The sequence below is a fragment of the Tachysurus fulvidraco genome, chromosome 18 (assembly GCF_022655615.1).
Source record: "Tachysurus fulvidraco isolate hzauxx_2018 chromosome 18, HZAU_PFXX_2.0, whole genome shotgun sequence".
NCBI lineage: Eukaryota > Metazoa > Chordata > Actinopteri > Siluriformes > Bagridae > Tachysurus > Tachysurus fulvidraco.
Window position 1 is genome coordinate 8,920,513 of NC_062535.1, and position 15,827 is coordinate 8,936,339.

At 38.5% G+C, this 15,827-nt stretch overlaps 1 protein-coding gene across 1 annotated transcript in view; it reads right to left on the minus strand.

Annotated features, from left to right (window-relative positions):
* Positions 1-1,339: 1,339 nt before the first annotated feature.
* LOC113648887 (vang-like protein 1) overlaps positions 1,340-15,827 on the minus strand; it is a 54,624-nt gene continuing 40,136 nt past the window's right edge. The window contains exons 5-9 of the mRNA XM_027156405.2: positions 14,076-14,251; positions 11,056-11,189; positions 7,530-7,683; positions 6,905-7,139; positions 1,340-5,870 (exon numbers count right to left, since the gene is read on the minus strand). Coding sequence (XP_027012206.1) covers positions 5,610-5,870; positions 6,905-7,139; positions 7,530-7,683; positions 11,056-11,189; positions 14,076-14,251 — 960 coding nt within the window. The 3' untranslated portion in view covers positions 1,340-5,609. The remainder of the gene's footprint in view (positions 5,871-6,904; positions 7,140-7,529; positions 7,684-11,055; positions 11,190-14,075; positions 14,252-15,827) is intronic.

Here is a 15,827-nt window from a genome sequence, read left to right on the forward strand (position 1 = left end):
ATATTAAAGCTGTGAGCTGAATGATATTAAAGTTTATCTCTGTAATGAGAAGCTCATCCTGTGGAAACCTTTAAACTGTGGAGATAATGATGATTCATACAAGTACGTTCTGGATTATTCAGCATTACCTCCCCATAAAAGTCCTCCCATCTCTAATTTATGGCATGGAGGTTCAAAGCCAGGCATGTGACTAATCAGCTAACATCATGTTTGGTGAGTGCCGATCCCACGCTAAGGCTAAAGCACTAATCTTATTAGCATGTTTTCTAAGCATCAAAAAGAGAGCTGGATCAAGGATCTAATGCTGTCTTTATCTTCCATTCAACCAAATTTTGGAAAAGGATTATATGGAACTGCCATATCTGTAAGAACACATATAATAAAACATAAACACAACATAAAACACAACACAATTGTTACATAATGATAAGGAGAAACTCCTGAGAGTCCTCCCTCGTGAACACTTCACTTTCCCTTACTATGACATAGCGCTAGCTCATGAGACCCCTTCTATAAATATTATATATTCAGCTACTTTACACGAAGCTTTATATCAATAGATCTGTTATTAAATCAGTAAAAGAAAATCTCAGATGCTGCAGCGTAACTTGTGCTTGCTGTGTGAACACAACTTAGAGACAACAAAGCAAGCTAACCTGCTAATGTTAGCTAAAAAACAGAATGAATAAAGGGTTGCTAGTTAGCCAGGTAAAGTCTGAACCACCTACTTACTGATCCCACCATCTCTCAGGGTACAAGAACGTTTTTCCAAGATTCTTTTCTGTTCCGGTGCTGATGTGGTGAAATAAACTTCCTCTAGATGTCTGAACAGTTGAATCAACAACAAAAGACCAACCTTTTTCTGAAATATATAAACTAGAACAAAAGCTTAAAAGGTGGTCTGGGGTTGAGATACAGTTTGATTTAATAGATTCTGACTGATGTGAGCATCATTTTTAAAGCTTACTGGTAATTTGCAAATGATGTAAAGAATGACTATTTCAAGAAAAAGACTTTTAATGATCAGATATACAGGTACTTTTTTTTTTTTTACCAGCTGTCTGTCCATAATAATTCCTTTATATTCAATATATTGTAATTGCTAATATTCGAATTGCGATCGTTGCCTTGATTCATTTTGTTTCTGCCTTTAAAAACTAGTGTTCACGTCATGCAAAGGCGGGAAAGCCGATGACAAACGTATCCGCGATCACGTACGACATGTTTTCCCGGAAGATTCCACATCTATGACTGCAAATAAATATTACCCAGAATGTGCTGAGAAAGAAAAATGCTAAAGCCTCACTGTTCATACAAATGTCTATTTCATACAAGTGAGTGTTGTGAGCTTGGATACATTTATTACAACATAGCATCAGGTATATAAATGTTGGCATTTCAAGAGCAACAGGTGAAGAAAGTCAAGTGTAACTGCAGTGTTTTTGAGGAGGAATGAATTAATTACACACATATACAGTATAAATACAAGCACACTGTGTAAAAACAGAGGCACGGTCACATTGTGAGAGAGGATCAAAGTAAAAAAGTACACCAGTGATCATTAATATCATTATATAAAAAAAGCCTTTTTTTCTTCTTCTTTTTTTTCTGCAAGGAGGATCTTCTGTTGTTCAGAAGAAGTACAAAAATAACATTTGCACAGTTTCTTGTAGTGGCTGAAAATAAGCTATACAAAGCTAAAGTGGAACAAGAGACAAATCAATATCATATTAGAAGAGGCTGATGCTTTTAGTGATCTTTCCTAGAGAGTGGTCTGAATCTATCAGCGTATTTCTAATTAAATTATTTGCAGGAAGATCATAAAAAAATGTTGCTTTGAGGTTCCCTGGGGTAAAAGTGCATGCATATGAATGTTATTCCAAACTTGAGTGCCGTTGTCATGCTCGGTGTTTTTTCTTCCTCAGTTGTCATTGAAAGGAAATCAACAACAATTACATACAAAGATATCGTAGGCCACTGTGTTATCCAGCTTTGTGGTGACAGTTTGAGGAAGAGCCACATATGGGTGTGAGAGTCAGGCGTACACAAACCTGTCCATAGGGACAAGAAGTTCAATTGATGTACACATCGAACATTAGAATGAGGAAAACAATAAGATCCGTGACTTTAACCATGGCATGTGCTGTAGTCCGACGGGCTGGTTTGAGTATTTCATGAGTAACTGATGATCTTTTGGGAATTTCTGAACAGGCTTTAAGCAGAATGGGTCTCATCTGCAGGCTGATGTGAGAGATTTTTCTGATCTGGTAGGAAGTTTACAGTAACTCAAATAATCACTCTTTACATCCATGGTAAGCAGAAAAGCATCTCAGAACACAACACATCAAACCTTGAGGTGGATGAGCTACAACAGCAGAAGACCACATAAGGTTCCTGCCAGCCAAGAACAAGAATCAGATGCTATCATTATTACAGATTCATCCAAACTGGAAAAATTAAGATCAGGAAAACATCAAGTGTCCAATGTGGGCGAGTCTGTACCCATGATAGCTTCAGATTCCTGTTCTTGGCTTGGTGATCTTCTACTGCTGTAGCTCATCCACCTCAAGGTTCGGTGTTTTGTACATCTTTTATTAAGAAGGCGTTTCCACCCAAAGAACTGTCTTTCACTCACTCAATTTTTTTTGTTTTTCTAGAGACTGCTGTGTGTCAAAATCCCAGGAGATCTAGTTTCTGAAATACTCAAACCAGACCATCTTGCACTAACGTACATACCATGGTCAAAGTCAAAGATAAGACTTTTCCTTTATTCTGATGTCTGATGTTAACATTACCTGAAGCTCGATTGGCTGCTTTGTGGAGGTTTGCAGGTACGTGTTCCCAATAAAGAGAATGGTTAGTGTAGATGACATGACAAAAATAATTTCAACATGCATCATTAGGCTACACAATACTACAAGTACAGTACAGAAAACCTGCTATCTGTTAACCTCCACAATAATCAGATCATCATGTGGATAACACTTTACAATAAGGCTCCTTATTAACCCAGTAACTCTGCAGTAGCAAGTCATTAACACCTTTAGTAACAGCGATTATTGAAATAACCTAAATGCGTTACATGTGTACATGTGCTGAAGCTTCAGAAGTTAGCATTTTTCCTTGGAATAACTGCTCCTGTACTTCCTGTGTGAATTGCTTTCTAATTGATTTTCTCTATCTGTTCAATTCATAAATGTGCTTTATCTGATATTATATATGCATCTCCTTGGCTCGAGAGTGTTGATAATGTTTTTTTGCGGCATCTCTGACAGCAGGAAACCACAGCTTTATATCGATGTACTCGTTCTAATATGATATTGTTTCCATAGTAACAACAGTATGGTGGAGACTCTACATTAGAGAGGAAAAAGCCCTTATGATTTGTCACATATACATCACAGCACATTTAAATAGTTTTTTTCACATATCCCAGCTTGATAGAAACCTGGAGTCAGACATGACAGCACTCTAAAGCAGAAAGGGTAAAGTGCCTTGCTCATAGGCACAACAGAGGCAGTTTAGCAGTGCCGGGGATTAAACCCTGTCTTTTTGAGCAACAATCCAGAGTCTCCAGTGCCGATGCTTGATAACAATAACAGTAAGAGATGGCAGTGATTTAAGGGAAATTCTTCAGCACAGATGACTTTCTGGTGTCATGAAAAAAAGCTGTACTTTTTACTCTTATTAATAAAAAACAAAACAAAACAAAAAATTTGATTTTGATTTCTCTGCAAACAATATAATGACCAGTATTTGACTGTTTATGACTGATATAATAAAGTTATAAAAGGAAAAATTCAGTTTCATGGTCATTATATCAAATATACCTATAAACTGCTAAAAAGTACAGTGTGCTGTTTATTAATAAATAGATTTTTATAATCGCCGACAAATACTGTTATAAGAGGAATAAAACAGAGATGTGCTGTAACTGTTAAAGAATCAGCTCCTGGGTTGTAGTGTCCCTCTGATTTGTGCGAGCAAAACGTTCTGTTTATTTATCAGTACTGAAGCAGGACACGTGATTTACCTGAAAAAAAATCGCTGTATCTGTTTATCAAATGCTATAAGCTACTGGGTTATTAAAGGAACCATAATGTAGATGTGATTTTATGATGATCATCTATTTAATTTTGCATAAAGTTTCACTCCTAAATGTGACCTAGAAGGAAATGCAAGAATTTGCATCAGACAAAAATGAAATGATCACATTTTGTTCAATTCAGTTCAATTCCATTCACGAAATTTTCCCCAATGCATTACTGACCAAACCTGATTCGTCAGAGACCTTACAGTGATTAGTGATTAGTCAGAATCTCTACAATCATTTTAAGTGCTTTCCATAACCAATAACCATAAGATACGTTTTATTAAACATATTAAGAATCAGTTAATGTCCTTATCTTTGGCCACATTCTTAACAAGTAGAGTTAAGAGAGCAGGACACGGTCATGTCTGCTGTTAAAATGTTCCTGATCCAGTCAGAATGTCCCCAAAGTCCATGCTTCAGACTGTTAGTAGTATAGTTCCACCAAAAAAAAGGCAAATAACAGCAACATAAAAACTGAGTAGCATAACTAGTCGCATGACATCATGCTAGTTTTATTAGCCACATTAGTGTTTTTGGTCAAACGATCCCTTTGTTAATTAATGTTAATTAATATGTCTGTCCTTTAAGAAACTACTGAATCTGAACTCTTCAATAATGCTGAAAGACAACAATATGATCCAATTAAGTCGGTGTTTAAATGCTGGTCAGTTTTCTTGCAAGAAGTTGTACCAGTTCATTTAGGTTTCTTCTCGTTAAATAGAAATTATTATTAAATAAGTTTCTTACTTATACGGAAATAGTATCAGTTCAACTTCCTGTTGAAAATCTGCAGCTCTGACCTTTTTGGTGACTTTAGTTTTTGACCTTTGCATTAAATTCAATGGCTTTCAATTACGATCACAGAACGCTTAAATCGCGCCGAATGCTAACAAAACCACCGCTTTCACCATGTGACCTTTCAATTCATTGTGAACAGCTGAAGACGAAACTTGTCTGAATACACTCCGATAGATACACACCAATACCTCACATCTGTACATTGTGCATATTGTGGAAAAGAAAGAGTGGAAAACATGATCATGATCATGGTGTGTATCATCAGCAGAAATACAAACCGAATGTTTTAAAGAGCACCAAGAGTTAGTTTGCACTTACAGTAGAAAAAAAAAAAAAGTTTTACAGTGATGTGCCTGAACAAGTCTGTCAGAGCTACGGAATAACAGCAGAAAGGATGTTCTGTATTCGGTCCGTCCACCATCATGAGAGATTCACTGAGGCGTTTTTTTCTTCTTTTCTCTGGATTCTCTTTTTCTTTAGTGAAAGAATGTCGAGTCTTGTGTCATGTTATCGCTCACCAAAATCCGAACAACAAAGCAAAAAATATTAAAAGGAAATATATTCAATTATGTGTATACAGATTTATATGTATATATTATATATATATATAAAAGACAACATAATACAACTGCAAAACCCCAAATAACTGAGAAAAATTTTAAAGCCAAAGAATTAATATAAAACTGTGTGATTAGAGACAATACCACGAGCTGTGGGTCTACACCGAGGTCTCTGACTGTAGTCGCAGGACGAACTTGTGTGATTTAGGGTCGATGAACTCCTCAGACAGCCTGATGTAGGGGATCTTTTTTGTGGTGACCACCAGGGTAAAGTCTACAGACTTGAGCAGGAAGACTGTGGCGTCCTTGAGGCCGCTGTTCACAGATGCCTCACTGATTAGCGTCCACTGACGGCCGAACCAGCGCTCGCGTCCGTACTGCAGCGTGGGGCCTGGGGTCAGGTAGCTCTCCAGAAAAGCCTGTGCAAAAAAAAAATTAACAGAATAAACAATCAAACAAAAAAACTGATAACCTCTGCTGTAAAATCTTTAGGGTTCTACTTCAGTTTTGTCTGTTGTAGGATTTTACAAATTTCAGTAATAAACTCATCAAATGTTCCTTTTGACCAGCAGAATTTGCTGATTATTTGCGTTTATGTATTTCTGGCTCCATCTTCATTAATCCTAGATTTTTGGTTAAATACCTGCAATAAGGTCTGTAGTGAACATGAAAACTAGTGAAAACTGTTGCTAATAAGCGGTAAAAAGAAACTATGGAGGTTGTCAGAGAAGTTAAACTTCTGGACCCGCTGCATTTTTTGGTTTTTAATTCAACACAATCAAAAAATTTATGATAAAATACTCTACAGATTTTTACTTCATCCCAATTACAAGCAATATAAACAACATACAGTATATGGTTAATATTTGCCCTTTACCTTTATTACATCACATTTTTTAATTAAAGTGCTACTCATTTTTTGTTGTTTTTTAATAAAATGTAATAAAAAAAGGAAAATCAAATTTAATCAAGTTATGAGTGGAAAACAATCAACAAATTTACAAGGAAGCAAAGTTTTTCCAAAACTATTGATGTTTATGAATATGGGTCCCACAGACCCGAACAACATACAAGGGTTAAATGATTAAAGGTTGCACTTAATCAACTAACAAAGTTAACAAAGCTTTAACTCTAATATTTTATTCATTCAACATTAGGAACCGCTCGCGTTAGTCCTAACTAATGCTCTAGCTAAAAACTTTAAGAAGAATTGAATGAAACAGATAAAAACTCTAATGTACAGATCAGTAAGGAGAAAATCCTGCTTGTCAGGTTATAATAATTTCAAGATGGGTTTCAGAACAGAACATAAAGACTGCTTTAACAATCCTGACTGGAAAGAATTTCAGTCTCCATGAGAAATGACTCATAACCACAAAAAAATCTACATATAGCCGTATTATCCTTTATATTTCCAACCTTTATGAGTAAGTGTGTGTGTGTGTGGGATTACCTTTGGTGTCATGTTGTGTGTGATACAGAAGGCCAGGTGCTGCTGGATGCTCTCCATGCTGTGGCAGTGCTGCTGCCGTGTGGTACGCAGGTATTTCTGCAAAGCTCGGGCCATTGATGGGAAGATGGCTTGTGCCGCCTCGCGAGGGTCCATCACATCTCCTGGAGATTTCTTCTGTTCCTCTTCCTGCAGACGCCGGATGTGTGTGAATGCCTCTTCTACAGCCACCACCAATCTGGAGGGTGAAGTAATACATGTGCTAAGGCAGGAAAGTACCAAGACCTAACTTTAATCACAATCTGTTATTGATTATTCCTCTGTTGCAGCACTGCATGTGTTCATCCACCCATCCATCTGGGGGGACTACAAAAACATGGTGGGGGACACCCAGGGCACAATACCAACTCACTCACACACACACCTCACACCTATTCACACACTACAGACAATTTTAGAGATGCTAAACAGCCTAAAACATGTCTTTGGATTGGTTAATAAACCGGAGTACTCAGAGAAAACTCCAGAAGCCTGTGAGATCATGTGGAGGACAGGACAGAGTCAGAATTCAAACCCCAAACCGAAGATTTGAAGGCACGAGGTGCATCAGGTTTGGTCGATTTCTCACCTGGCCTTGCGTTTCCGGACACGTCTCTCATGCTCGGCCTCCTCGTAGTACAGCTCGTTGTGGCTGGAGTCTCGTCTGCGAGCGGCGGCAGCGATCATGGCACGAGACTGGGACTGAGAGATTCCCGCTGTAGCAGCGTTGTTGCCTCCTGGACCTGAACACAGCAACAGAGCTGTGAGCCTCTTACAATAATAGCACAAGAGCCTGTGACCTGAGCTGAGGCTGAATTAATGCGTTCTTCTTGTTTAGACGGTTGTGACTGTCAAAGTTTGATTTACTAGAATAAATTTTATAATAGAACAAATGATAATAGAGGAGAGACATTACATGGGCATTGGACCTTGTCTTTATTTAGAGAGACATTACGTTGACCGCATCATTATTTAAAGAAACAAAATAAAAGTTTCTTGTCACCCCCCCCCCCCAAAAAACACACACAAAAAAAACAAAACAAAACAAAAACAAAACTGGATTTTGTTATAAAACATAAAAGTATAGAGGAGTAAAAAGAGAATTTTTCTCTGTGTGATGTGGTACTGGATCCTTGGCATTAGATAGAGAGACGATTGAATAAGTGGTATTTGCAAGAGGAGACTCTTAATCTTAACGGTGGAGTAAAAGTATGTTTTATCAACTTCTACTCTCCTACAGTACGTCATAAAACAATGGAACCATATCAAGCAAAAATAAAAAAAAAACAGTCCAGCATGATAAAAAAATACACTCCAGAAGCACAGCAACTTTTCCCATGAAGGAGAACTGTGCTCACGTTAGTTAAATTCAAACCTCTATGACGAAACAGCTTCCTAATCTAAAAATCTAATCTACATTCCCCGAATTCTGTTTCTGCACCAAGGCTTCATTATTATTCAGTTATGGTGCTTTTCCACGCTACTCTGTGTCTCAGGGTGGTACCGAGTGTCCGTCTTCATAAACTTCTTCCCCGACATCAAAGATATTGTTTGGCGCATGCTAATTAAAATGCTGTTACGGCAACAGGGATTGGGGCTTCCTGGAGATAATGTTGATGTAGGTTAAAAGAGGGTGGGGTGTCATGAGTAAGTGATGGTAGGGACGACTCAGGATGTGTTTCGTTACTCGACTGGAGGAGACAACCTGGCTTTGAGAAAACAGAATGCGCAAATGCTTACTAATGAGTAATGAGTAGGGATTCATGTGTTGCTTCTCAATATGGATGCCATAGTTACGTGTTTTTTTTCTCTCTAGATGTAACATAAGGGATTTAACTTTTCAGCAAAGCTCATCATGGTTATGTTTGTATTGTTTAAGCAGGGAAAAGGAGCAGATTGTCTTGGAATAGATTTAGTATAGTTTCAGTGGTGACTTAGTCAGTCAGGAAATTAAAGCTGACATTAATTATTATAATTTAATTAATATATAAACTATGTGTGTGTAAGTCCAAAAATGTATATCATTTGTTCTTCTTTCTTATCTAATATTAGTCTAAATTACAGTTAATACTAATTAAGCCAAGCAAATGTGGTACCATTTAAATGCAGAACATCCAGCTGATGAATATTTTAATTCAAAGATTTTTTTTTTTTTTGACTCTCAGCCTTCAGGTTTGGCATGTGCTGTTAGAATAACAAGCTAGAGCAGCAAGTTCTTGAAAAAAGGAGAAAAAATGGAAGGAGGGAGTGAGGGAGTGAGGGAGGGAGAGAGGGAAGGAGAGTCAGTGCACAACACACTTCCTCAGGCAGCAGTGAGTAGTTTAGGGATTTCGGCTTCCCCAGAGCCATCTCTGGAGCTGAGGCATATGAGAAGTATTGATTCAACACACCTCTGGTCTTGCTCAAACAGAAAGAAAAAAGCAAGTCGGAGAAAAGAAGAGATTCAGAAAGATAAAAACAAAAGGAAAGACAGATAAAAACCATCAGGTGGAGCATCAAAGAGGCAGCGAACGCCAGTGCGGCTTGTCCAATTTGGCATGCTGCTTTCGTTCCAAGATCTGTCAGGAATCACTGATGTTTATTTTTTCCTCAGTGGGCCATTTTACAAGATGAAAAATGCAATGCATAAGGTCAATGACTTGTTTAAACATAGAAAACAGAGAAAATTAAAGGGGTTTCTAAATGTTTTTAAAGACAGAATTCCTCCAGGGAATCGCTGAAACAGCATGAGAAGCAATATGATCTCTTCACAGATCACAGCACGAGGTAGTGAAACCCGTGTAGTACTCGCACACTAAATTATGTAGTGCAAATATTTGATCGCCGTACACAAGCCCCGACTCACACGTACACTCATGCAGTGGGATAAGTCAAAGATTTTACATTTTATTTATTTTGATCACAGAGAACTTAATTACGTGCAAACCTTCTTATAATTAAAGGACCATTATACCGTACAAAAACGACGTTTTAAAAAAACATTTAAGAAAATGAACAAAAGATTCACACAGTCATCAGCAACATAGCTCATGATTAAATATTTAAAATGGCTTAGTGTAATAAGGCTATCTACTTCCAAGTTCAACGTTCACGCCTATTCGCTGTCTAAGAAGGCTCGAATTTCCTAGATACTCAATTTTGGATTCATGCAACATCAGGACAGTGAACATTTTGCAAAAAGCAAGCAAGCATGGGTACGGTCTTCCACAGAACGGTCAGGTTTCCCAAAAAAGATTATTATTAGCATACGTTTACCCTCAAAGCTGTGAGAGAGAATTGACTCAGTCATGGATAGCTGAGCATTTAATGTCTGCAGAACAATAGATTTTGGGAAATCCAGCCAATCACATAGCATGCTTTGACAGAAAAAATTAAAGAAAAAAAAGAGAAAAAGAAAACACCTTGAAACGATCATACACTTGTGCTGGGTGGTGGGGGTGTCAATCCTGACAGACTCACAAAAGGCAAAGTGTTTGGTGGTCATAAATGTGCCAACATAGTTTAAAGTTTCACTTACTATCCAAAAGGTATGCTTTCAGCTTAGTTTTAAAGGTCTCTTTTGAGGCAGGGGCACAGTACAGAACCAGAAAATAGCATGTTATCAGTATGAATAGCAGCATTGAGTGACCGTGTACTGGACATAACACTATATATACAGTACGTCAAACATCTGATTCCAGTTGTAAACCTAGAACATCATGATATGACTTAAAGCTAAATCTTGCAGGAAGAGAGACCGCAATGAGCCGGGCAGGGTTACCAATATGTGAGTACCTGCCAAATTGAGTTTAAAAAATAGGCAACTAGCACAAAATAAAGCCACGCGAGGTCCCATGTTCGGCTCTATTTTGTACAAATTATGACAAATAGTATTTAGAGCTACACTTAAATGGTAACACGTCACAGAAGAGACTAACTGTCGGCTCAAATAAGCAAAACGGATCGATTATATAATAACATGTAATATACATGAAAAGCCTACCGATCACTGAACATGTAATTTTAAGATCCACAAGCTTCATATAAATTTAAGGAGAAGGTTTCTAGCCAGAGAACATCTTAAAAATGGCTTCATTGGTTAAATTTGAAAGCCACAAGAAAGGCTGTTAGCTCACCGTCCACGTTGTAGACCTTGAGGCCAGCCAGGTGTTTGGCAGCACGTGATTTGGAGGCTGTGAGAAGTGCTGGGTTATGCACAGGGAAATCTCTGTAATAGTTCTCCAAGATAGCCACAGCTGCTCTTTGGATGCTGGAATGAGAAAAGGACAACAAATAAGGGTTGGATAAAGATTATGATTAAAAGAATAGCTCACATATGCTCGTCCTTACCAAAAATGTGCAAAATCTGCACAGTGATTTTTGCCCTCAGAGTAACATCAACAATTATTCAGCATTTCCTGATTAATGCTGTGGCCTTGGACTTGTTTCCTACAGTCATGATCCTATTTGCCAGCAGTATGATTCTTATTTGGATTTATTTATGCATAGAACATCTTTGTTTTGACTAACGATGGTGTTATTTTTCTCTGTTGATGTACTAGGGATGACTGAGAGTCAGCAGAGACAATTATAGTCCTACTGTAAGCTCAGTTTGACTTGGTTTACAGTCTACAGTCAGTAACCAAGCTCCTACCCTATTGTCAGCCATGAGCCATGGCACTGACCCAATGTGAGGCTCGAGCCATGCTGCAGTCCCAATGTTCCTGACCTAAAATGAGACTAGAGCCATGACCTTGCACCAGTGTCAGTCTTGAGCCATGTTCCTGCACCAGTCTAGGGTTTGAGCCATGCTCTGGACTCATTGTCAGACTCATGGCATGCTTCTGTCCCAGGGAGATGCATGAACCATTCTCCTTAATGAATGATGAATGTCAGGCTAGAGTAATGCCAGTGATCCTTTAGGTATAAGCAAAATCTGGTGTTCCAGACAATCATTTGCGCTTACATTTCCTGATCGTTTCTTGTTTTGCGCCCTTCCACAGATAAAGACACTCTATAGGGATAGGTGGGTTGTTTCTGGTTTGTTGAGGAGCTGTTTAAAACTGTATCCGTATCAATAAAATATGAAAAGTGGTTTATACGTAAGCGTCACATTGCCAGATGCACTACCATGCCACACCGATGCAGCACTATATTTGTCCTCAGTGCATACAATATGCTGACTCTGGCTTATATGTGTTACTGCTAACTTTCAGTCAATTGCCTTAAACCCGTTCAGCCAGAATATCCAGTGAGCAACAACTATTTATAAGGCAACAGCTAGAACATCTGACTGAACATCTTAACAGGATATGTTCTGAAAATAATAATGTGATCCTGAACAAATGAAACAAGCTCTTGCAAAGCCTCGTGTCCAGTAAAAAAAAACAACTAAGGGCTTGTTATCAGGACGCTTGGCCTTTCACCGGTCAAGCAGACTTTCACAGTCTGCTGAGAATATCCTTCATTTGTGGCCTGATATATCCTTCTTTGTATTACGATTGTGGGTGATTTCACATTTGCAGTGTTTGGTCCATCTGAATTAAACCATGGTGTGTTTTCCTCCTCTGTGCAGGGCATTTTTGGTGACACACTAACCAACACAAGTAGCAAACAAACCAAAAGCATCAATTTTGCTCTGACTGCACATTCACCGAATTGCTGGGAAACCAACTGAAACAAACCCTTTTGCTGTATTAAAGACTGTATTGCTATGTGCTTGTAAACCTGTGTGCTCTGCTTTAGTGGCTTTAATACTGAGCCACATGCCCCTCCCAGGAGATCATGTCACGCTTTAAAGCAAGCTTATTTAATTCTTACAAACACAGCATGTGCTTTAAGCATGTGCTTGCTATTTTTACAAACCTGCATGTACTTGTGGGTTTGTACGTGTGATCTTTTACAGAAAAACGAAGGCAGAATTTGTTTACTGTTCGATCTGCAGAACCTTCACTCCTCTGATCAATTATTCATGTTGCTAAGAGGAGCAAGACAAGCAAACAAAGCCTAATTACTATTGAGCTACAGTGCTGTCTGTTGCATTTGCTCTTTTCTATTCTTCCTCTGTATGTAACTCACTCTGTATGTCATGAATCTGTGGCCAAACTGTCTTTTTTTCCTAAAATGAATTACTTATCACTGATTAATACATTTTTATTTTGAGAAATTCTTGCCTAGCATGTTTGGTGCAACCGTTGCTAATATATACATATACATTATATATTAGATAATATAAGGATATACGTATATTAGAAAACTGGAGGCAGGTCTTAGATCATCACATACAAGAAAAGGATCGAGACAGCAGGACAAAGGCTGAGAGTCTGGAAAAATGTGCGATGATAAAACAACAGAAGTCTAATGATAACAGAAAGCAATTCATCCCTTTCTCTAAGATGCATTTGTCTGTGCAAATGCATGTGTGTAGATTCATGAATCCAAGACCAATGTAGGTCTTGACCATTTCTGCAGCAAGAAAGACAGAATCAAATGTTTGTGTACTGAAAAACACAACAACAACAATGCAGCATCATTGGCTTTAACTCCTATCTTGGTGTTCTTGGAGCTGAGATGCAGAAACATGACACAACAGTCTCCACACACTTACACCTTGTACTATGACTGAATAAACTAACCTATAATTCGTCACATTCCACTTCAGATTAAGTTTTGGATTCTCTCTTACGTGGGTATCCCACAAGCCCATACAGAACCTTCCAGCTTACAAAAAAACAATACACTAAAGCCATCAACATTTTATCATTTACCATTTATGTCCCAGATTGCATGTTTACACACTATTCTATCCCATTTTGTAGTACAAATAATGTATGTAGTGTGTTCACACTGAAAATTCCAACATAATGTGCACTTCAAACACCAGGATGCTGCACTTGTGTGGAATTTTGGACACTTCGTTTACTCAACAGTCCTAGATTTGCTCACATGGGGCGGGGCTACCAGACAAAAAAAATCATTGATGGTGACTGGGATCATTTTGGGAAATAAAGAAATTCATTATTGTTGACTCTGGATATACATATACATATATATATATGTACTTCTGTTTAATAATAAAAAAAACTTTCCATTTAAGACAACATCGCTTTTTCATCTCCCCAGCATAGTGTTGACCCTGCATACAAACATCACTCACCTGAGCTGTCCCAGGTTGTAATGCCGCATCTCTCCGTCTGTAGAGCGCATGACACAGAGGGAGAAGCAGGCCTGCAGCTGCCTCAGCTCCAGCAGCACTATCGCCAAATAGTGGATGAACAGCAGTGCGTCCACCAGAGACACGGCGTACTGCACTATGCCCTGATAATCCTCATCCTGGAACAGCAAGGAGTTTGGAGACAGCAAATATAAAAGTCCAGTACTGCAGAGAAAGATTAGACACTTTTGATAATATTATTTTTAGCCTTAGCTGAAAATTAGAATACACTGACATCATGGGTTCTGCGTGGGAAATAAATTGCAGCGGAAAGCTTAAATTGTGCCTGTGGCACTGGTATGTAATTGCAGACCACTCTGTAAAACAGCTTGTGCAGTAATATTAGAGCAATAATTGTCCAATATGAAGTGTACCTTATCTAAAGGCTGTCATAAACCTGCAAATACTGCAAAGCACATTAAAATCAGCTTTAAAATCAATTATACTGTAAAGTGGTGGATGATCGATCCCTCCAGGGGTCGATCATCCTGTGATTTGTGTGCTTTTTTGTGTAGAAATCTACATGAATTGGTGAAACTGCAAGCACAAGATTTTTCTTTTAATCTCCTACCTGTGATGACACGTAATTATATACAACGATAGCTGTCCTCATGTTAAATGCATGTGAACTGAAAAGAAATGTGATGACGTCACATGATGGCAAATATATAACCGGTTGCTCAGGATATCAAGGAGTTTACTTCATTTTGCATTAACTTCTGAGAAATATTGGGGGGACTGGAATAGACCTGCACATTACACATTTTAGTGATTAAATTCCTTGTAATATATTGAAGCATATTGCTAACACATGGATTACGTGACCTCGGAATGATTATTAAGATACCCAGAGTTATTCCCTGGTGGCCCAAGGGCAGGATCCTGTGCTCGCACTGTTGCGAGCCAGAAATCAATTCCTGGGCAGGGAACCAACTCATCCACTGAGGCTTTAACTCTCAGTGCTGATCATAAGCCCAGATAAAATAGGTTGTGTGAGGAAGGACATCCAAAGTAAAACCTGTGCCAAAATCAAATATTTGTAATGGATGATCTGCTGTGCGACCCCGAACAGGAAGCAGCTGAAGGACAACAACTTTTTTAAGGATACAGAAAAATTCTGTGATAAAAGATTATTAATTGATATATTCATTCATTCATTCATTCATTTTCTACCGCTTATCTGAACTTCTCGCGTCATGGGGAGCCTGTGCCTATCACAGGCGTCATCGGGCATCAAGGCAGGATACACCCTGGATGGAGTGCCAACCCATCGCAGGGCATACACACTCTCATTCACTCACACTATCAGACACTATTTTCCAGAGATGCCAATCAACCTACCATGCATGTCTTTGGACCGGGGAAGGAAACCGGAGTATCCGGAGGAAACCCCCGAGGCACGGGGAGAACATGTAAACTCCACACGCACAAGGCCCTAATTGATATATTGTACAGCTATATTTCAAACCTCATGGGTTAAAAATCAAAAGGCTGTGAGATCAAATCCCTGTGTACCCAAGCTGCAGTGTACATAAACTTGTACATAGCTTTGTATCATGACTAACCCTGAGCCTGGCTTCTTAACCAAAGTATTTCACTATATGGTGAACAGTTTGTATGTGGCATTGAAAAGCTGCTTGTTGTCTCTCTAACCCATCTCTATGTCTGATGTTCTGGACACACATTTCCTCTTAA